The sequence below is a fragment of the Gopherus flavomarginatus genome, chromosome 7 (genome assembly GCF_025201925.1).
Source record: "Gopherus flavomarginatus isolate rGopFla2 chromosome 7, rGopFla2.mat.asm, whole genome shotgun sequence".
Classification (NCBI taxonomy): domain Eukaryota; kingdom Metazoa; phylum Chordata; order Testudines; family Testudinidae; genus Gopherus; species Gopherus flavomarginatus.
Genome location: NC_066623.1, coordinates 104,167,636 through 104,191,834, shown reverse-complemented (window position 1 = coordinate 104,191,834; position 24,199 = coordinate 104,167,636). Strand labels below are relative to the sequence as shown.

Below are 24,199 nucleotides of genomic sequence, written 5' to 3'. Positions count from 1 at the left end.
AGAGAAGTGAAGTTGTCTATAGAATAGGATAGGGAAGAACAGAATACAGAGAGGGAAGCTTTATGCACCCATTATAAATAACTTACTTTATGTGGGCACTCTCTTAAGTGTTATCAAGGCAAGTTGGATAATGCATTCCCCAGCACTACATGGTCACAGCTAAACAGCACTGCCTCCAACTAATGAGCAAAAGGGGCTTCTGCAATATCCCTAATGAGGATGCTGAGCTCTGAAGATACAACTGTCGGAACGCAGGCTTTCCAGCTGCAATGCACTAATGTAAAATGCATTAGTGCTAATGGGGAGTAGGTGGGAAGAACTCCCAGCTCTTGAAACCCCTAGAGATAGTTTGGATGATGTTTTGCTTATAAACTTTATGAAGTCGTAAGATGTTATTTGGCACTGGACAGGAGAGAGAATGTGCTGCTTAAGTTTACCTGCGGACCAGGACCCATGGGGCCCATCCCTCGTGGAGGATTCATCCTTTGCATTGGTCCTCCCATGTTAGGGTGCCCTGTTGGGAGTAGAACCAATGAATTCATTATAGCAGAGTAATAGTGTTTGCCCAAAGCCAACAGTGAGACACCTTCCAGCATCCTTGCGCATGTTTACCTTGTTGTCTTGTAGGGTCCATTGAATTGGGCAGCAGTGGCTGCGTACCAGGAACAGCCCCTGGAGGCTAGAAAAATTGGGGGGGAATAAAAAGGGAGGGGGAAGAGAAGAAAAACAAGCTTTCAGGTACGTAAGCTAAATATGTAGTTTAAATTCAAGGCTTTAAACACGAAGAATTCAAGTGACATGGTCTATTTTCTGGGAAATGAGGGACTTGTACAGGTAGGCGCTGTGTGCAAGCAGAGGAAGTTATGCCATCTCCCATGACATGTTCTACAAATTCCTAACTTTGCGTTCATAACCTTCCTACTTTGTTTCACAGTCTTAAAAAAGGAAAACAAAAGCCCAGTTCTCTTCTAATCCTTCACACTACTGTATTAGTGGTCTGATTCCAAGCTTCTACTTGTAAGTAAATAGAAGGCAGGGACACGGTTGTTGGAGTCAGCGAATGTCTGATCAAAGCACTTCAATGAAATGATACTGATGCCAATGTAATTTCGAGGTGTACACTTGGCAAATATGCTATGTAAATATATTAAAGTTATTTATTTGCCAGTGAAGAGACATTTCATCTGCAAAGAGGATTTTAAACGTTCTTAGTGAATAGCTTACGAAGATGGCCTCAGGAGTATTAAAAATGTATATTTTCCTCTCATTTCGTAGTATCCCGAACACTGTATTTCTTTTTTCAAAGTCATACTCCACTTGGACAAGAAATCTATTTAAAGTTCAAAAGAGGACTTCCACGTACAGCTCAGTGCAGATAAAGGAGGAGAAAACACAGACCATATGCCTTGGGGAAGCAAACTAAACAATTTTGATACATAGTTGCTTTTCTTTTATTTGAATACCAACATGAAATAGATTATGCTGTAAAAATTGAGAGACTCTCCAATAAGGAAGGATGACAGTTTAGGCACGCCAGGCCACACATCAATACCATGAGTAGAGGGAAGGTTTTCATTCCAAATCTTTATAGATTTACAGCTTTGGGAGACAAGCAGGAAAATAATAAATGAACTTTTCATGTATGGTTCACATCGCTATTAACTTGTTTCTCACCTAAACAAGCAATGAGGCAGTAACGATTATTTGGCCCTGTTGTAATGTTTTTGCATCTCTGGATCTATCCAGTAACCTAGCTAAGCTGTGTGAGTGTCTCTCAATGCAGCAGGGTGGGGTTTTTTTTGTTTGTTTGTTTTTTGTTAAGTCTGATTAGTTTTATCCTCATTAACTTAAATTATCAAGTGAATAAAAACAAAATCATAGAACGCCGAGATTCTGAAGTTGCAACGTCACAAACGTTTCCGGTATGTCATTGCAACTTGAGACTGAAAAGAACCACGGCTCCGCCTTGACACTATTAGACAAAAAATCAAAATAGTGTTCTGCAACATGTAATTTGCACAAGACTAATCCATAGCACTTAGAGATACAGTCCAGCACCATCCTTGTGCTGTACATATTTCAGCATAAAGAGGTTGGACTTCTTGCAAGCCTGATTTAAAGAGACACTGTAAACTGCACTTTAAAAAAATGACTTTCCATATTTTACCAGGCCTGGACAGTACAGATTGACTTGTCTGTTTAACTTCTGCTCCTAATCAGTTTCACTTTCCTGTTCTCCTGCACTTGCCGAAAGCTAGAATCTCTAGCTGGAAGCTAGAACCTCTAGCTAAGGAAAAATCACTTATGTATGAGCCTGTGAGAAAACTGTAGCGTAGCCACTCTCAACTGGTGGGACATCAATAATCTAAGCAGGTGTCAAGCAGCTGATCTCATCCTCAAGTCTTCCGTCTTTAGGTGAAACAGATCTGCCGAGCCACTTGACTCCAGTCCTCTTCCCTGAACCCACTGTGCCAGGCACCAGAGAGTATATGATTAAGGTCCTAACCAGGCTGAGGTCCTCCATTGTAAAGCACTCCAAAACAAGTTACACAGAGCTGCCTGATCAGTATCATTTTCCACATGCAGGTCTCATTACAGGGCTGTGAGATTTCACCAGCACCAATGAGGAAGGGAACTCGGAGAAGGTGGAGGAGTTGTATAAAGCCGGGTAGACATTCCTTAAATCCTCCCCATTTACTCCCTATAACCCCAACAGAAACACACACTGTCCACTCTCCATCTTTTTTAAAGGAGATAACAGGACAAGCTTTTTTATTTTTAACGATTCCCCACAGCACAGGGAAAGGCTGGAGTTCGAGTTTATACTGGTTTCAATGCATTATAAGAAGTTTCATCTTATTTAGTACTTGGTAAGATAGTTGATGTTTATCTCTACCAACCCAACACTTTGGGTAGCAAATCTGTCTCTTGTAACTGACTCAAACTGATAAGCTTGTTGGCTGTAAGACCGATTTCTTTTTCGCAAGTTTTTCTTACAATCAGACAGCTAAACAGAGATATAGGAAAAAACAGATGCCTAAATTTATGTAACAGAAAGAATGCTTATGCACTATTTGTGAGTTAGCTGTGGTGACTGAGCCACTTACTACTGGCGGGGAAAAGAGTCATAGAAAAATATTAAAAATTAAGTGGCGTTTTCCAAATCATATTCATAAAACTGTCTTTTTTAACAGACAACGTAACGCTCTAACAAGAGAGTTAGAAGGTTTATTTTAAAATGTCTGTCTTTGTAACAGTAAAGTGACATATTATTGGAATAGAAACTAAGCAGGTAACTATTTCTGAAGCACTTTGTGCTACACCTTTTGCTAAAAAGAAACTGAAGGAAAGTAATTAGTGAAATTCTTGGAATATGCTTCAACAGGATAAATTACATCTTAAAACTTCTGCACATAGAATCACAGACTAAGGTCAGAAGGGACCATTATGATCGTCTAGACTGACCTCCTGCACAATGCAGGCCACAGAATCTCACCCACTCACTCCTGTATCAAACCCCTAACCTATGTCTGAGCTACTGAAGTCCTCAAATCGTGGCTTAAAGAATTCAAGGTGCAGAGAATCCTCCAGCAAGGGACCCTTGCCCCACACTGCAGAGGAAGGTGAAAAAAACCTCAGGGCCGCTGCCAATCTGCCCTGGAGGAAAATTCCTTCCTGATCAGCTAAACTTCACAAGATTCACCAGTCAGACACCCAGGAAAGAATCTGTAGTAACTCAGATCCTACCCCATCTAACATCCCATCACAGGCCATATTTACCGCTAATAGTCAAAGATCAATTAATTGCCAAAATTAGGCTATCCCATCATACCATCCCCTCCACAAACTTATCAAGCTCATTCTTGAAGCCAAATATGTCTTTTGCCCCAACTGCTGCCTTGGAAGGCTATTCCAGAACTTAACTCCTCTGATGGTTAGAGACCTTCATCTAATTTCAAGTCTAAACTTCCTGATGGCCAGTTTATATCCATTTGTTCTTGTGTCCACATTGGTACTGAGCTTAAATAATTCCTCTCCCTCCCTGGTATAACTGTGTGAACAAAACCCCATTTTCTTTAAAGCTGCCATAAGGAAGAGGATAAACAACTAAAATTTAACCCTGCCGCTGATCTAAGTGTTTTGGTGGACCAGTTCTCTAACAGCAGGATTATATGCATCATTTTGATTTTTAAAGATTCCAGGGAAAATTTACATTTTTATGCTAGCTTTGTTGTAAACCATCATCAGTTGCACAGCAAAACTTTGTTTATATCAGCTGAAATCTTGGTTTTTCCATGACTGTCTCCCATGAAGTTGTGCCATTATAAAGGAGAACTCAGAACTGCGTACTACATGAAAGCTCTCTTGATAGCGAAGAAGCTGTTGGCAGTGGAGGGAACACACTTCCTATGCCAGGTCCTGCTATTTACTACATTTATGTGATTGCATTTCTGCCAGCAAATGGTTTCTTGAGATTCAATGCATTACAAACCCCTGATGGAAAAAAAGAGGAGAAAAACATTTTGATGGAATTTGTTAATCGGTGAGTTAATGTTATTTGAATGATAGATACCACAAAGTCACCTAAGCATATAAGAAACCTTCAGCTCTGCGGAAGTCTGTTTTTCCCCCACTGCCAAAAAAATTTCAGTTTAAAATCCCCAACTTAACTCAGGTAACAGATGAAGGAAATACAATACCTGGTTTCCCATTCTGATGGGGGGCCGGGGACCTCCTGCATATCGTGGTGACATAAAAGGCTGTAATTACATGAAATTAGTTTAATGACAGGATGCACTCACAGCATGGAGATAAAAGAGAATTACTACATTCCATACAGACTCTGGTTACAATCTACACAGTTTTCTGGAGAAATCTCTCTTTTTTTTTTAAATAAGTTGGTAAAAACAGATCTTCACACTCCATTTTTGTATTTGTCACAGATTTTTTTTGTTGGCGAGATTGTTTAACATACTTGGAGAGTACTATATAAGGCTGCTAAAATTAGTGCATGGGAGACCCTGACCAAAGTGAAAAAGAAAATTGGTAAATGAAGCAAAAAACCCCCAATACCAGGAACCAAAAGCCAACCACTGAAACCATATATTCATCAGTGCTATGAATGTAATTTTAAAAAAACCAAACAAACTAACAAAGTTCTCACACTATCATAGCTATGTATATTTGAAACTTACGAATGGACTTTCTAATCCTTTGTCAACTGAACATACAAAATCAAAAGGAAACAAAACATTTCATATTGGCGCTGGCATGATGCTGGAAGAATAAATTTGAGGATCAGATCCCCAGCTGGCGTAAATCAGCGAAGCTCCATGAGGATCAAAAGGAGCTCTGCTGATTCACATCAGCTAACAATCAAACCCAACAAGCTTAAAGAGCAAAACAGAACGCAAGCCTCGTTATCAGTGCCCTACATATTTCTAGTGTCTTTACCTGACTGTGGGGTCCCATCATGCTGTTAGGATTGTGAGGTGGAGGCTGTGCGTGTGGCGAGGGCTGAGAACCAGGTGGTCCCTGTGAGGTCAGACAGTAGAAGGAGGTTATAGATTAGCACATGAAAGCGCAGAAAGAGCTAAAAAGGATTTATTGGTGGATCTGTTTGTAGGGAAGCCAGTCTTGTTTTAGCTGAGTTTCTATTCATTTATAACTGAAGAACAACGAATAATGATATATGCAAAGAAATAGGACACCTGTCAAAGCACACCAGCAACGTTACAGTAAATGGTTCAGAATTCAACCAGTCTGCAATGACAAATACATTTGGATACGCTTTGAAAGTGTGCATATGGAGAGAAAAAAAAAAGGTCTTCTCCACTACTCTCCCACACCTTCCTGAAGGTAGAAGACACCTTAAAAGGCAGAAGACACCTTAAAAGGCTTCCTTTTGCTTTGTGGGTCGATGGTTAATACAAGGTATTAACAATAATGTAGAGGCAAAGATCTTGTTTAGAAGCACATCCCATGTTTGTGCCAGATACTTTTGAAGCTGAAGCCTAGGTTTAGCTCCAATAAATGGATGGTACAACTCCAATCCATTTCTACATGCAGGGCTGTGTTGTTACCCTTAAAGATCCAATATCCTTCCCCAAGACGAATGACCTAATGATGCAAGTAAAGTTTCTTTTGAGTAAAGTGATACTAAACATGTCTGGGGGAAAAAAGAAAGATTAGTTCATGTAGCTTTTAACACCACAAGACAGCAGTTTCTGACATTTTTGGATAGAACACCAATTTTTTTCCCCTTTAAAGCATGAAAAGAAAGTTTGTTTGGAAAATGTGAGCTCTGAGCAAGAACACATTGATGCATGTTAATGTAAAAAAAACAAAAAAAAAACCAAACAAACAAAAAGTCAAGTCCAAGAACTTGTAATTGGTATAGAAAGCAAATAAGCCTTGTAAGTATGTTATGTGAAGCAGCCACACACTTCAGTAAAAGCACAGCAGCAGATGTTCTATACCTGCCACGTTACTAATTTCAACAAGTGTTCGCCTTCTAGCTGCTGCCAGCAATGGCATGGTTTGTTACCATGAGCAATTTTCTTAATTAACAGACATTAATTAGCCATTTAGCAATTTTGCAAGCATTTGTTTAGCAGCTTTCCTAAACATGAATACCACTGTGATAATGGTACTGATTAGAGGGGTCTCCTAATTAACAGTACAGGGAAGGAAAATTGAAATCACATAAATTAAAAAGGGAGGGGAAGTTAATGAAGGCAGGACATTTGCACCTGCAAATCTCTTGTACTACAGAAACTTGAGTGCACCATAAATAAGTAATAGGAATTTTTTTTTTTAAGTGTTACACAGAAAGACAGCCACGAAGATTAAAACAGAACCGCCCTCTGTCAATCTTCCATGTTTAGTTTATATGCTCATATAAATTAATCTCTGTTGCATTAACAGGATATACATAACTAGTCCTACCTTGTAATTTATAACTAGTACAGTAAGACAAGAATAGTTCTCTTGCCTCTCCTAGATTCATTATTCTGGGCATAAGTCATAACTCAGAGTTGCAACGTCCCGCTGTGTCTCACCACAACTTTAAAAAAAACCCTCTGAATGTTTCCCCCTGCTGGCATGTTTGCAGAACTGGCATCCTGCCCCAGAGAAATCCTTCCAAAGCAGAGAAGACAAAGCTAGAATCATAGCAATTTGAATGTCAATCATTTTGTTTATTTCACTGGGACATTTCAGGGCTTTTTAACATTCCCTCCCTGAACTGAAAGAGGAGAAAATCCCATAATAAATCAAATATCTACTGAATACCAACTAGACAAGCACAGGGAATGGGGTCTGTCCAGAGTAGTGGATCTCACTAGGAGAAATCAGTCACATGCAAAAATGATAAATAAATCTAATTTTGCCTTTTTTCCGTGATGGATCCACTATGCTAGACAGAAGTCAGACCTCAAGGGAAGCTGCCAGTGTGACCACCACCCATCATCCACATGGGGAAAGTAAATTAGGTCCTGGATCTTGCAATTGACAACATGCAGGTGGACTGTTGAGCCTGTGAAGAACTCCTGTGAAGTCCACCCACATGCTGCAAATTGCAGAATTGGAGCTTAGTGAGTAAGTACAAAAACAACAGTCAGTCACTACCAATAAAAGGAAAAGGTGATTGTGGGTCAAATAAAAGACCCCGCAGAGAAACCCTTGCTAGTTAAAACTGCCTCAAGATTAAAGAGATCCTTTACGATGTACATTCAGGTAGCTCTAAGCTCAAAAACGGCCATTTCCCATAAGAAGTATTTTCCCTCTCTATTTATAGATTACACACCACTCCCTCTTCATCCTGAAACATACACAGAACAGAGAGACAGGCATGTTGCCCAAAGACTGTATCCAAAGAGAAAAGACCAACTCAGTTTTGTAATGCTCTGGGAAAGAAGGAATTGGTCACAATTTGGGAAGAAACTTACAAGACTGCTAAGAGGGCTGATGTTTCTCCATCCAATACCTTGCATCTCTGGCAGAATGAACCCCAATCTTTATAGTATTTCCTGGTGTGCTGATTCATCTATCTGGGGAATGGGATCGTTTGACTGCTGTGGCAAAGCAAAAGAACGTAGCTGCTTTCATGAACTGCCCAACCACACGAGCAAGGCGTTACACCTTCCTCCGCAGATGAGAATGGTTCAGACAGAAATGATTGCCCAGACCGCTTCCTGAGAATGAAAGTGCATTTCTAAGTGGCACAAAGGCTCATGACTGATAGTTCCTTTTCCCGCTGACTGCTTTAGGGGGAGTTCAGTGTTCTAAGCCAGGCACAGAGTAGAGCTGCCATGCAAACCTGCCCAGCCAGAGTGTTGTAACTACAGGTCTACAAAAACACAATAAAGGAACCCTGCTTGCTTAACCCTCTGACCAAACTGAAAGGCAGATGAAAGGCGATCTGGAGAGTCAGGAAACAGACACCAAGGACGACTGTTTGAAAGGCACATTAGTAAGGGCCAGTTGCACCACTTAAAAAGGTTCTGGTTCCCTGGGTGACCTAACCAGGAGGCAACTGGTAGCTACAGGTACACATAGTGACAGATATCAGGATGCAACCTCTTGGACCTTGTGCAAAAAGCCTTCTTAGGGGATCCTGAGATCACTCCTGGGGAAAAGGAGAGGCACTGTGTGTTGAGGCCTCACTGATGCCAGATTCTGTATGTAACTCAGTAAGTCCAAGAAAGCAGCAGGAGCTGAGATCAGGAAGCATCAAGGAACCACAATACACCAGGGCTTGCTCTATCCGGAAGAACACACAGTTTGATGCTGGACTCCCTGTGAGGGAGTCTCTGCCCCTTACTGGAACATGCCTGCAGGCTCTGTGGCTGGATTCAGGCTCTGCAGGGGGAACAGACCGGCAGTGTTCTGCTGCTGTCCCCACGGGAGTTGCAACCCATCTGCCAGCAAAGCAGGGAGGGGGGGCTGGCTTGCAGGAAAGGCTGTTACTGAAGGAGATACAGGCCAGTGCCCAGTGTGAAGACTGCCTTGCTGAAACCCCCCTCGAAGCATCCAGCACAGCAGGAGGCAGTGCAGACCTGGTGGTGTGCCAATGGGGTGGTAAGTGCTTAGGGAATCCTTTGGTGCTCAGAAGCACCTGCACTCCAAATTAAGAACCCTGCACGAACATGCCAGGAAGGGTGGGGCACTTCTCTTCATTAAAGTGCTTCCATGAAGGTTCTCTCCATTCCAAGAAGCCAAGCTGGGGTGAGGTAATTGCCAGGGGAAAAGAACAAACAGGAACCTTGTTTCCTGGGGTGGGGGGGAGAGAATCACTTGACAGACAGAAAGTGAAAGGTCTGCTGGGGCAAAGCGACTGGGAAGGCTGCAGTCAGCCCAGGAGCTATCCAGTTAAGTGAGAGCAGCATGGTCACCACTCTGCTGGATTGGCCAGAATACCCAAGAATTATGGGTTCCCATGCAGAGGCAGACGGCTTATCCCAAGAGCAATATAGCTTCAGTAACAGTATTGCTAAACCACCTTCTCCCACCAGCTGACACACCCTGGAGAATTACCAAACTGAGCAGATACGATTCCGTTGTATTGGTGCTTAATCTGGAAATGGCAAGTGTCTTTGTAAACCTAATTGTCTCACACACGAGTTACTTGGGTTGGTTGCATATCTAGGGGCTTTCAAGGTTTTCACTGTCTCTGGGGTATGGCAGGTTGTTGCAGAAAGAAAAAGGAGATATAAACCTGGCACTACCTGCAGGGGAGCCTTAGCAGTAATATCTCTGACACCAGGTATTCTGCTGCTCTGATGGGAACAGAGTAAGAAGAGTATGACAACATACAACAGCTTTCCCTACCAATAGGATGTACTGCTTCTTCTGTGTTCGGGGAGAGACCAATGAAAGTCATTAATGTTTACATTTAAGCCGCTTTTTAAAATAATGCTAAAAGATGGATTTCTCATTTTGCCATGCATCTCAGTAACGCCTTCTGCCTTTATCTTAAATGGACTTCAGTTTCAGAGTAGAATGGTCTACTGTTAATCATACACGGCATCAGAGGGATAAAAAAGTAAATATCATTATTCCTAAAAGCATCATTAGGGAACTGCTGCAGGAAATCCAGTGGCTTCCCCAAAATGTGAGTATCTCCTTTTGGAAAAAAAATATATCAAGGTAGCTAGCGATGTTTAGCTAACAACTTGCAAGAAAATTCTAGCCAGTTAACACACATGCTCAAATGGTCAGTGGCATCCCTCCAAAAAGAGAAATCTCAGAGAAGAATGGGGACTAGTCAATGTCCTGCCTGAACACTGGATCGATAGAATCAGCGACTCCCTGTCTGTGGTTGAAGCTGTTTCCAGCAAGAATATTTCAGCATTGGTTCAATGACTGCGTGGAGAAGGACTAGAAGTGGCATAGGAGAACAGCACTGCTGGAGCTGTGCAGAGAACAGTAACGCACAGCAAGAGTTTCAAACACACCTGTCATTAAATTGCCCTGACAAATAAAGCTTCACTTTCATCACAGCAGAGTTAAACACCCACAATACAGCCATGAATCAGCTTCTGCCAAAAAACAGTTTTCCATATACCAGTGTGCAGATTGGTATGGTTAAGATACATTTAGGGCATTGTTGTAAAGCAGATTGAAATTTTGGAGCTATGATTAAAGCTTTAAGACAAGGAAATCTATTTCACTGAATAAGTGATTCAGAGTAAAACATCAGCAATTTGACAGAGAATGAATGCCCCACCCAGCCTTCGAATTTGAAGTGCGTCTTGGGGTTTTGCCACTGAAATGCATCAAATGTGGAGTGGGTGCTTGCTTTCCCCCCTAAGACACTCTCTACCTTCTAACAAGCTTAGTTACCATCTGGTTTAGAAGGCGTTAGGTGAGAGCACAGACTGCTTACAGTTGTGTTTGAGAAGTTTCAGGTACCATTTAAAACCCACTTAGATAAGGGATTAAACTCTCAGATATTTGAAAACATATATATCTATCTCTATCTATCTATCTATCTATCTCTATCTATCTATCTATCTCTCTCTCTCTCTATCTCTATCTATCTCTATCTATCTATCTATCTTGATCTGGAATTGGCCATTGCTTGGGACTTTCATCTTCTGACCCTTCCATTCCTAATGGAATGGATGCGTGAAGGTATATTCAGCTCACACTCAACTAGCACTGGCTTTTTCCCTGGTGAAGTGTTACATGAAAACAATCATCTGGGATAAAGCAGCAGAGGTTAAAAGCGACACTTGCACGAAGCAAACACGCTGTCTGAGAAGCATGTCACCCTTCCCCATGCACCCCCATGCTCACATTACAGAAGAGCATTAGAGAGTGATTCTGTCCTAACTGCCGGTGTTAATTAAACAGGAGAGATCCCATCCATCTCTGCTCTTAAGTCTGATCAGCAAGTAGGTCATTGCAATTCACAACAGCACATCTCCTCTGAATTCCTCCAAAGAAAAACTGGTCTCTGAATGGGATCTGTCTGCACACTTCCAAACAGACAGTCCTTTTTTATGGGACAAGTTGCTTAATCTCCAGAAAGTTCAGTTTGCCAAAATACAGCTCAGCGTAAAGAGCAGCAGCGGTTAATTGAGTCCTTTCTAAGAAACTCCAAATCTTCTCCCTCCCTCCGTCCCCCTCCGCTCCACAATAGACAGACAGACAGTAATGGCCCTGTGCAAGCTGCAAGCACGCGAGAAATTGTAACATACTCCCAGGAAATTCAAGACTTTGTGAAACATTTTGTTGGCAAACAGCACACGGCAGTAAATCAAATCCTCATGGCTGCATTATTCTTCAATAGTAACGCTCATGACAGCTACTTCTGGATAATGTAACTGCAGATGTACAGTTTATGCAAACATCTCAGCAAACGCTGCATGCTCTTTCAACTTACGCTGCATGCTCTTGTTATGCAGCCTGGGAGGAGCTCGATGTTTTCAAACAGCAACAACAACACGCATCTGAAAATGTTAGCTACTTCCTGTCTGCTACCCTGAGGCCACTAAATCCATTGTGCTCAAATTAAACTGCAGCCTTCCATTCTATTTTCTTCTGCTCTCTCACATCCCAATCCCTTCCAGCTTTTACAGAACAGCTTAAGATTCATTTCGTACCTCTTATTCAAAAAAAAAAAAGAGGCAGAACCTCTGGATGTTCTCTCTAAATATTTGCAGATGTTCTACAACGGAGGAGAACTGCATTTCAACCAAGTGTGGCTGTTGGATATTTATTTTCCTCTTTTTTAAAAAAAGAAAAAACTCCAAGACAATTGTTCTTTTGGTGATAAATCTATCAGTGAACTCATATGACTGATCTCAATGGTTCAGAAACATGGAATTCTTTATGGAGCCAATTCATCGTCTCCTATTGCGGAACCAACACTTCTATCAGGATGTTCAACATACAGTACCTAATTTCTCTAACTGGATGGTGCCATGCGCCCACAAAAAATCCTGTTTTTTTTTCAAAATGCTTGTTCAGGTACAAGACTAATTATTGGGGATTTCATTCCGTATTAAGAGAAAAAAAAACAAGTGCTTCTGAGCAAGTGAGAGCTGATCTTTGTAATTATTTCAATATCTCTTTTAGATGGTTTAGCCCAGTAGCTGAGACCCTTTTCAGAAAAGTTAAACCCATTTTCCCTCCCAGCAGCTCTACTCTGGCTAGTTCTTTGGGTCAACCCCACTTTGAGATGGGTTGGGGTAGATGTTCTGAACATAATTCCTATTCTTTCTACATAATAGCTCAGTGGTTTGAGCATTGGCCTGCTAAACCCAAGCTTGTGAGTTCAATCCTAGAGGGGGCCACTTAGGGATCTGGGGCAAAACTGTCTGGGAATCGGTCCTGCTTTGAGCAGGGGGTTGGGACTAGATGACCTCCTGAGGTCCCTTCCAACCCTGATATTCTATGAATCTATAATTACTATTCACTGCTCATCAAAGTATGTTGACATTTGACACATCAGCATCTGACTTAGCACCCAATGAAACGAATGGGACAGTCTGCAACTCAGACATCATTTCAAGTTCTCTGTAGAGATCTGCTTGAGCCTACATCACTCATGCTTGATTCACATTTTGAAAGTCTTCTTCACAACCGTAACAGCTAGAAACTTTTTTCTTAAATGAAAGATGAGACTTAAGGAAACAACCAGTCCCAGTCTCCGCCCACACTTTGGGAAACAAAGGTTTAACTCATTGCTTGATAAAAGTTGTTTTATCTCATAGACTCATAGACTCAGACTCTAGGACCGGAAGGGACCTCGAGAGGTCATCGAGTCCAGTCCCCTGCCCTCATGGCAGGACCAAATACTGTCTAGACCATCCCTGATAGACATTATCTAACCTACTCTTAAATATCTCCAGAGATGGAGATTCCACAACTTCCCTCGGCAATCTATTCCAGTGTTTAACTACCCTGACAGTTAGGAACTTTTTCCTAATGTCCAACCTAAATCTCCCTTGCTGCAGTTTAAGCCCATTGCTTCTTGTTCTATCATTGGAAGCTAAGGTGAACAAGTTTTCTCCCTCCTCCTGATGACACCCTTTTAGATACCTGAAAACTGCTATCATGTCCCCTCTCAGTCTTCTCTTTTCCAAACTAAACAAACCCAATTCCTTCAGCCTTCCTTCATAGGTCATGTTCTCAAGACCTTTAATCATTCTTGTTGCTCTTCTCTGGACCCTCTCCAATTTCTCCACATCTTTCTTGAAATGCGGTGCCCAGAACTGGACACAATACTCCAGTTGAGGCCTAACCAGCGCAGAGTAAAGCGGAAGAATGACTTCTCGTGTCTTGTTTACAACACACCTGTTAATGCACACTCTCACACACTTCTGAAAGACAATTACAGGTTCCTGTAGGTGTTTCTGTCAGCACGGCTCATTACAGTGGACTTAATGAGATAGACTATGAGAAATATGTTTTTTAGCGACAAATCTATGCTAATAGAGAACAGAAGAAGTGTTTTGCTGTTGCTGATGAGCTTATTTCCACATGAACTCAACTTCTCAACCTGGGGTATGTCCAGCCTACCTGCCAGATCGGTGAGTGGCGATCCATCTATTGGGGATTGATTTATCATGTCTTGTCTAGATGAATATATCAATCCCCAAATGTGCTCCAGTTGACTCCGGAACTCCACCAGGGCGAGTGGTGGAAGCGGAGTCAACAGGGGAGCCATGGCTGTCGATCCCGCGCCGTAAGGATGGGAGGTAAGTCAAAATAAGATACATCAACTTCAGCTACGCTATTCCCGTAGCTGAAGTTGCGAATCTTACATTGACTCCGCCCCCTCAGTGTAGACCAGGCCTTTTTTTGTAAAATATTAAACCTAGAAAATTGCACAAATGATCACAGGTAGGGGCTGTGTGTGCGTGAATTTGTTTCAAGAGTAATTTAGCACAAATGGATCATGTTTTATAAGCTGCATACTTTCAGATAATGGGTTTTTTTTTATTTTTAAAAACATTTTTAAGTACCTCTGGGGGTGGGCAGAATAATGAAGAATGATGTAACAAGGTAAAATATCAACACAACAAGCTATCTACAACTTATACTTTGCTAAAGGAATGTATCCCACGTTCTAAATGATGTTTCTCTAGGTACATATTCCAAAATAAAAGAGGACACCCAAAATGTAATTTACCATCATTATAGAGAGGTCTGAAACTGTATATTTGATTGGGTAGAAAATAGAACCTAGCCCTCTTTTTAAAAGGTCAAATTTTAAGATACCAACTGGGAAAATCAAATCACTAATAAATTCTTTATTAGAGAAACTCTGGAATCCTTCAAAATAAGTGCAGGAATGTATCAAAGAACCTTCAACCATTCTATCAGAAAACACTGCAGAGATTAAAGAGGCATTTTCCATAATAGCAGATACCATCATTTCCCCTTACTTTAGAACTCCACAGTTAATCACGACAACATTAGCAGTAGGTGAGATGCATATTAAAAGCATCAGGCTCGCTGGCCAAAGGATTAATGCTCAACTTTAACTCAAGCCATATATGCAATAGGCAGGAATGCAACCGCATTTTACAGTCCGAACAGGAAACTTTAAAAAAACCTGTCCTGCAGCAGCAGCATGATTCATCATGTACTCAGGTTCAGGATACAGGGCTTTGGCAGCAGCTGCACAAAATTAGCAAGCCATACCTCAATTACTAGGAAACCCAAATGGCTGATCTATGGGCATCTGAAATGACGACTCTTACCTGCAAGTTTGGATTTGGTATCCCATACACTGCTGAACAGCTTAGTTACTCTCTGTGCTCAGGATAAGTGGCAGTCAGGCAGGACCAATCCTGCTTTTGAACACTGTCAAACACCCATAGCTGTGATGTACCAGAACCATAAAATTAAGAGAAGGAAGAGCCCAACTATAGGCCAAGTCCATCCTCCTGACATGATTACCTGCTCTAGTCCCTTACGTTTACTGTGGGCTTTGTGCAGTGATTTCAAATGTTTCAAATAATAAGAGCTTTCCTCACTGCCCTTGGGAGACTATGCCAGAGGGTTAGAGGCTGCATTCCCAACTGTAAAGCTGACCATGCTCAGAAATGTTTAAACCTGCTGTAGTTTTGTAGCGGCTGGGGTGTCATTTTTATAATAATGCTGTTATGGAAAAATATTTTAATAATATTAATAGTCCTTAAGTGCCTGACTTTCAATGGGACAAAGGCTCCTAAATCATTTCTGAAAATGTGTAGATCAACTGGGTAGACAGATCTGGGTTCAGATGTTAGAGGAGAGGAATTATTTAAGATGGTGCTAGGAGTAGATATAATTTCTCCCCTACTTTAAAACTCTACAGCTAAATGGCTGTATTCCTGACTATTATGCGTGTATGATTTGAGTGCGACAGTAGGGCATTAGTTCTCTGGATAGCAAGCTAGGCCTGATGACTTCAACTTTCTCTCACCTACTGCTAAGTCATTTTTGAAAAGTGAACTTTGGTTCCTAGCTCACTATGGTACTTTTGAAAGTTTATCCTGAGAGCCAGTTTAAGTTTCTCTCTACATCTCATCCCACCACTCCTAGTATAAACCTTAAATAGACTCCTTCCTGGCATCAACAGCTTCAAGCATCTCCTTAACTCAACAATACTTATTCTTTTAACCAATTGTTCTGTTTCCCAAAATCAAACTCCAGCAGCTATAAGTTAGTCCACATGAGCTCTTCTTTTTTTTTTTTTTTTTTGGGGGGGGGGGATGGGGCGCGGGGAAGTAGTTCTAAAAGAAAAAACTTTCAATAACTCCTCATCTCCCTCTCCATATCCTCACTCCCCAACAGTCACCCAGCTATGAAGTGACCTGCAGGGGGCCCTCAGAACTGGCAAAGCAAAGCAGAAACTAAGTTTACTGACAGGTAAGAATCTCATTGTCTGAGACTGTCTTTACAACAATGCTCTTTAAAAAAAAAATTATATATACACACACACACACACACACACTACACAAGGATTTAGTGACAAGAAATAGGTACTTACTGTCTGAAGAGCTCTACAACTTACTGCTGCACCTAGGGTAGAAGAGTCTAAACCTGCAACCCTTTGAATGCCAGAAGAGACCACTCTGCAAACCACCTCTTTGCCAACGCTCAGGCTACATTTCACGTCTCATGAGCTCTACTCTTCTGGGTGCAGGGAATTCTTTCTAGAACAATCTTCTCCTATACACTCCTGGCCCTTAGCTAACTTGAATTTCAAAGGCTTACATTCCCTCCAACACAACCAAGCTTATCAAAAGATTTCCATCTCTCGTTCTCATGAGAGCTTTTTAGCACTCTTTTAGAATATCCAGCACCTCCAACCCCCTACAGTCCAACTGTGACTAGGTCACAACAACAGTTTCAGGGAGAAGTCTTGCAACCCAGTTCAAATGAAAGGAGCACATGACCCTTTGGCATAAATAATGGAAGGAAAGCCCACCGTTTCCCTGTAAGAACCCAAATGCAGACCTCTGGAAAGTTCCCAAGCTGGCAGCCTGGGCATGCAAAGGCAGACAACACTGTTTAGAAAGACAGATGGCAGAAGGTGCTTAAAGGACAATGACGTTGCAATGTGAAGAAACAAAGGACAAAACAGGACATTAATTCTTTACGCTGGTCCAAATTAATACCATCGGGAGGAGAGATCCTGCCAGGAAAAAAAAAAAAAAAAAAAAAAAAAAAAAAAAAAAAAAAAAAAAAAGACTCTTTTCCCCATCTGATGGCTTCGCGAGGTCAAGAGCTTTCATTTTAAGGGGTATCTGAAAGCCAACCAACATGTGAATCTGCCTGGAAACTAACCGAAATGCCAGAAGAGGCCAACAAAGCCCACTTCATCTGCAAGGAACTACCAAGGAGAGAATCTATTAGAAATCCCATCATATGCAGGGGAAGGCATAGGAAAACATAGTAACCAGTTCCAAATATGGGAATGAGTCCCTTGTGGAACAGATCTGGCAAGTTCTCACCAATCCAAATACTAGGGCAATGTTGATACACCCACTGTGAATGCTTCTGCATGCACACACCACTACCTGGGAAAAGCTTTCTGCCTGCCGTGAGGTACTGATTTCCTGCCCAGTTTAGCAGAAAGCAACTCATCTCACTCCACAACAACTGGACCCCTGGTTCTTCTGGGTTTGTCTGTTGGCACCTGTATTGCGGAGATGAGTTTGCCATGACAACCTATTGTTGCAGCAGATTGTCTTGGAGCTCTCCAGAACACTCTTGCTGCGAATACATTTATGTGGTAAGCTTTTGGACATCTCTCACAAACTGTCTGAGGCACCGGATGTGCTGGAGAGCTGGAAAAAATGGGCTTTGGTTGTCCCAAGCAGCCATGTGGGATCCCATAATTGAACTTTATGCCTAACACTACAGCTTTCTATTCCCTAGAAAAGCAAAGAGGACTCCTGAAGGTAAAGTTATTCAAGTGCCCTGAGTTTCTAGGAAGAGAGCTCTGTTTTAGGAGGAGGAGGAAAAGGAGGAGAAAGAGAAACCTGGAGTGGAGGCTTGAAATTGGGGTGATTCATAAACAGAAAACGACGTGCACTGTAAGGATCAGCCCATGTCTGACAGGAAAGGGGGCAGGCAGCATTTGTTGCAAACTCTAAATTGCAGGTTTCTTGTACGACTGAACACCCTGTTCTGCTAGCTGGGCTGAACATCATTCCCAGATGTAATGGTCAGTCTGACAAAACCAGCCTCAGCTGTGAACAGCCGGAAGGCTAATACCACTGATCTTTAGTCCCATGCTCTCTTGGAAAGAGGTCGTCCTCAGTTGAGAAGGAAGATGTAGAAGCTGCTGGGGGAAAATGCAAATCCACTATGGAGAGCAATGCCCAGGAAGCATGTTGAACTCTGGCTAGACAGTATCATCAAAACATACCGCTTAATAGAGTTTTGAATTGAGATATCCTCAGGGGGAACCATTAGAGATTTGATCTGTGGGGGCCCTCCCAGGGGCTGGGTATGAGAAGCCTATTGGAGAGTTTTTTCCACAGGCAAAACAAATAGGATAGGCCCTCACCCCTGTATTTTCTTGCTGCTTCCTAGGAGTCTCAAGACATTCACCTTGCCTGGGAGCAGGAGACATTGATTTTTGCCCTTCTCATGCTGTCTAGCAGAGACTGATTCATGGAGCTGGTGGGTGAAGGAGAGTGAAGTTCTGTGGTTCCTGGGCACTTTGCTATTCTGAGGGATCCACAGAGTAGTGAGGGTAAGAAGTCAGGGTCTGAAATTGCTCACATTCCAGTAGAAAAGCCCATGTAACAAGGTTAACTTGTGAAAAATGTTGATTCCTGACATGGTAGCAGAGTAAAGAAAATTCATTCTGTTTCCCCTTAACTTCATATTATACGTGAACTGCCCTGCCAGCAATGTCTGTTCCTTAAAGCCATCCTCTCCTGATAGCCTGAGGCTCCCACTCCCACCAAACCAGCAGTGACAGTTATAAGAGTGCCGCACTAACCCCACTAGGGCGGGCTGATGGCTTCATTCTCTGGCCCCATGGAAGAACCAGGGTTGGTTGGTTACACATAGGTCTGCTCTGTGCTACAGCTGTCCTTTCCCCAAGGCGCAAGGCGGCCTGAGAAAGGAATGTTGTAACTGTGGCAAGAGAGATGCAACATTCTGGCCCTCAAGCTCCGGATCAGGACTCATCACGAAGCTTGCGACATGGACTGGTGGTGCAGCAGCAGCCCAACTATTCTGATCCAGGGAGCCTAGAACTGCAGTCAGGCTACACTCTTTTGGTCTATTCCTATCAACTGGTTAAGCAGCAGTCTGGTGTCTACACTACTAGGAAATTTTTTTTTAAACCAATCAGTTCCCACCCCATATTTTTAGAGAGAAAACAGACTGCCCCTGGTTTATTAGCAAGCTAAGGCATATGCTGAGCTTTATTACACAATCAGGAGTGATGTGTTTATGCCTGAAACCCAAGAACAAAATAAATGAAATGACAAGGATCTCCAGTTTTTCCAGCACAAGAGAAATAGGTAATATAGAAGCACTCACACAATTAAATAAGAGCTACTTGGAAGTGTAATAATCAAGGCTTTAGAAATATTAATGAGAGACATCTGATGTGATACCAAAAAAAGCATAATAGCCTGAAAGCTTCATCTAGGGGGATCATGAGTTACATACAGCACCTCAATTTCTCCTCCATTAGTTTCATTTCTGTTTTACCAACAGGATTACAAGCTAGTAAACAAATGTATTTACTCTGGGTAATGAACGCTAAGGAGGCAAATGAAAAACCAATTCAGAAATCCCACCATCTTTCACAAGTCCCAAGATTTCTAAGCATTAGGGGGCAGTATAGGAACACTGACTAGCCAGTGCTTTGTTATGGTGCATCTCTCACACTAACTGCTGATGCATAGCTAACACAGCAGCAGACATTGATTTATGTTCAACTTTCCATTTCATCAGAGTGTTACAGAGCGACACACAGAGCTCAAACTTTGGAGAAAATAAATAACCAGAGTGTGTCTCTGGATTATTATATATGCATATGTGTGTGCATATACATGTACACACACGCACACTTGCATGGCATTTACTCATTACTAAAAAGGCCTTAAACTTTTGTTTGTTGCTCTTGAGCAGTAAGCCTTTTGTCCATTGCAAGGAACAGGAGACATCTAGTCTATTGCTGTTGACATTAGGCATAAATTTAGCTTTCTAACTAGGATGGGAAGAGCTTCCCTGACCTTTTTGAAGATGAGTGAAAGGAAAAAATAAATGTTTTTGTACTATAGGTCACAATTAGGAGGGGAAAGGAATTTTAGCAGGTAACCATCCATGTGACCATAGTACAGTCACATGACAAACATGAGAGTTTCCTGCCACTAGTTCATTAACATTCTGAACCCATATATGTGTACAGGGCACTTGTTAAAGTGTTTCATTTTTGGCAAGTTGCCTGGCAGCAAGAGGGATCTAATGGCAATGCTTTACCATCAAGTGTGTCCAAGCTTTGCACAAATGAAGGCTGCATTTACCATTTGCCACAAGATGAAAGGTTGTAGCTAATTTTTATAAAATGGAATAGACTGTAGGCATTCTCCACCACAAACTCCACCACAAAGTTGTGGCTTGCAGCAGGGACATTGCATGCTGGGACCAGCAGTCTCCCAGGGCCGCCATCATCTTGGATACAACTATATTTCAAAACTCTGCTGGTGAGGCATTTGGCCCACAGGCTATAGTGAAAATGGCTTCACAATGAGAGTTTTTACAAACCTCATCAGCCCGAGGAGAACCTCATACCAGTATTACAATTAAGAGCCTGTTGGGCTCATAGCTGTGCGCGCTATATTAAGATCTACTCCCTCCCAGTGACTCTATGGCTTCAACCACCACCTCTATTTCAATACACCCAAAATCTGTCCCCCTATCTCCAGTCTCTCCTACAAAGCAAAAAGAGGAGATGTCCACTGTCATCTCTAAACCAATCACCCCCCAAACAGACCTCCTTATTCCCCCCCATAATCTTCACCGACAACTCTACAGGTCTTAGAGACAGGCAGGGCCGATTCATTGTTCCCCATGACCCTTCCCTCCTTTGTCTGCCTTTTCCCATTCTTGGCCTTGTGCCTCCTACCATGCTTCCCCTGATGCCTGGAACTAGTTCTCTGGCTTCATAGGCCAGGCCTCTTCCTCCTCTAACCCTGCTAAAAGCTAGCTTTGAAAGGCAATCCCTCCTCCTTTGGTATCCTCAGTAATCCCCAGCTCCTCCTTTCCTGAATATCCTGTATCTGGTGTTAAGCTCACTAGGGGAAGAGGCCAGATTATGATTCTGAGGTGCTGTTTCGATTAATACTATTCTGTAATGGAATTTTTATTTTGAAGTTATTGGAATCCATACTAACCACTAACAGACAAAATCCAAGGTAGTAGGTCAAGTCTGGAAAACAATTAGGTCACTATAAGAGCACCCACTATATTACACCACGTCAATGGCCTTCAGTGATCGGATTCCACATTAAGCCATTACTACCTTCTGGTTCTATTCCTTGCCTTCATCTGCTAGTGGACTAGGTCAGTCTATTGCCCAGGCTGACATATGGGTCGGGGAGGGAAATCCTAGCTACTTCAATCCTTTGCATTTCCTGTGTCCCTTCCGACACTGCACTCTCCAGCTCAGTGTTGTGTTCTGTTCTGCTACAAAGATAAGAAATTAACTGAAAAGTAGCTAACCGCTCAACACAGAAGCCCCCCAGCAGGACTGCTGGAGCAGGCAGAACTTGCAGTCTCCAGCATATCCAAAAGTGGAAACAATCCAAAACACCTAAAAAAAATATTAAGGTGGTTTTGGTACAAAGTTCAGACCCCGCTAAAAGGTGGCATCCTTTCCAGGGGTGAGGGAGACAGCAGCTGGGGGTGCTTTCGGGGAAGGAAATGTGTGGGTTAGAATTTGGGGTGGGAGGGCAGCTTTTAGGGAAGCACCTCTTGTGACAAGTGAATCACGTGGAGGGAGCCCTGTTGCCCACCAAGGCTACTAGAGCTGTGGGCCATTATAAACCAGAGGAAGGAAGAAATGCTTAAATTCCCTCTTTCACTCCTACCCCACATCCACTTTGATTAAATAAAATGTGTTACTTCTCCATCTGCTCCAACTTTTTTGAAATTTGGAACCCCACAGAGGTGTGAGGTTGCAGGCTGGGGCGGGACAGGTAGGGACCAATTCCTCATTCAGCAGAATGCAAATTAAAACCCCAGAAAACACATTTGTCATGTACGGGGAACAGAACTCAAGTTGCTGGCAGCAGCTATAATCTGTGAGGCATTATCTCTTCTCTTTTTGTCTCCTCCAGTATCAGAGAGGCTTGGTAACCCTGAAACAGGTCAATCAATATTCAAATATTCTTATTTTGACATAAGCGAGTTGAGGAAATGGGGAATTGTTTAAAAAAAAAAAAAGAATCCCATCTCTCCACACATGCACATCAACTGCAATACTGCCACAACAAATCACAATCAGTTTATCGAGTAAAGCTGTCTATTGCACAAGAACTTCTCCTGTATACAAATCATGAACCCAGATAACAGCAACTGGTCAGAACAAATATTACCCACCGACAGCCAGCTCATTTGTTACATGAACAAGCACTTATTCCTTAAGAAATAAGATCATAACACACCAAGATTTCACATTGAAGCAACCAGTACATATACATGGCATATAAAGAGGTTTCAGAGAATCTAAAAACATCTTACACATAATAAATCTTAAAGCTTCCATTCCAAATGCTCTTTAAAGTCCTTCCTATTAGGATCACGCATAGATTATATTGCCAAGTCTTGAATCAGGGCATAAGGAAAATGAACCATGGAAATGGAGAGGACACTTCTAGAACTCTGACAGACAAATTCTTACAAGGTGTCTCCTTGACACGCAAGGATTTTTGACCCATATTGAATTTGCTTCTGCCTGTGGCTACGATTTAAGCTAGTGTTTGTTAAATGCGTTCAGTGATTGCAGTTGGAAAAAATCAAGTGGTTAACCAGAGGGAAAAGGTTCCAAGAACCAAAATCCAGCATGTTTTGAATTATGCACAAGCCCGTTATGACCGAAGAATAAAATAAAATCTCTACTCCCCTTTCTCCCTCCAAAAAGCAATTTTGGAAAAATATCAATTGTAAAAAAAGAGTCAGTGAGTAATTTGCTGTGCTTACAAAAAATGTGGAATAGCAGCAGAATGTTACAATTGATTGACTACTTCTGGCTTTTGTCATTAAAAAAATTAATCAAGAGAAAGCAGCGGATTATTTTCTGGGATCCTCTTGGAAGTGCAATGCTGACATTAAGAAGCCAAGGAGACACATGCAACACCACCAAAAAGAATCAGGAAGTTCAAAACCTACCTGAAAGAAACCTGGAGGGATGGGACCGCCTGGCATTCCATCATTAGGAGGAATGTTTCCTAGTACTGGACTTGGTGCTGCAGCTGCGCTCTGCAGGAAACAAAGATGGACAAATTGATTTCATGTCAGATTTAAAAGGCAACCTCTCCTGCCATACCTCACTATACCAATTAACCCACGACTAATCACTGATAGCATCAAAGGGGTATGAAATCAACCCTAACCCTCTATGTGCATTCACAGAACATATCTTGGGACCAAATATTGCTCAGGTCAGCTCTATGCCTGGGTGCAACTAAAGGCAGGGATTAACCCTAAAGTGACTTTTTAAACAACTTTTCTACACCATCCATTTAATTATGGTAAGTACATATTTTAGAAATCCAACAGCATCATTCATGGCAAAAGAAATCAGCAAAGATGCCCTCAGGTGACGCATCAGCATAGATTCTTTTTTTTTTTATTTTAAACTACAAGATTTTTTGGAACAAAAGCTGCTATGTCTCTTTCCCTACTGATTTTCCCTTCAGAGATCACCAATGGAGGACTCTGAACCCACTGTTCAGGGCTTCCAATTGACCTAACACCCTCTTTTCTCCCCACCCCCCACCATTTATTTACTTCCTTGTTCCTCCTGCACTAGTGTTCTCTCTTTCTCTCTCTCTGAGGTCAGCATGCTTCTGGGAATGCAGTTCACATTATCCATTAACAACCAAGAGGAAGTGGTAATGTTGCACCCTGTTCATGGCCCTGCAAAAACTGAGGCTTTTTTTAAAAATAACCACAATATTTAGTATTGTTAATCCATTGGAGAATCTGATTTTGGATTCTA

General features: G+C 42.0%; 2 protein-coding genes across 14 annotated transcripts in view; both read right to left on the bottom strand.

Moving 5' to 3' along the window:
- Nucleotides 1-24,199, bottom strand: part of SSBP3 (single stranded DNA binding protein 3) — a 136,157-nt gene that overhangs the window by 15,638 nt on the left and 96,320 nt on the right. For 6 of the 12 annotated variants that reach the window (XM_050963516.1, XM_050963517.1, XM_050963519.1 and 3 more), the window contains 5 exons: nt 23,368-23,457; nt 5,455-5,535; nt 4,701-4,760; nt 613-679; nt 438-514 (listed from right to left, as the gene is read on the bottom strand). In XM_050963516.1, coding sequence (XP_050819473.1) covers nt 438-514; nt 613-679; nt 4,701-4,760; nt 5,455-5,535; nt 23,368-23,457 — 375 coding nt within the window. The remainder of the gene's footprint in view (nt 1-437; nt 515-612; nt 680-4,700; nt 4,761-5,454; nt 5,536-23,367; nt 23,458-24,199) is intronic. The other 6 variants (XM_050963518.1, XM_050963522.1, XM_050963523.1 and 3 more) reach the window with 2 other exon arrangements.
- Nucleotides 1-24,199, bottom strand: part of LOC127055950 (NADH-cytochrome b5 reductase-like) — a 134,893-nt gene that overhangs the window by 63,483 nt on the left and 47,211 nt on the right. The gene's annotated exons all lie outside the window — the stretch shown is intronic.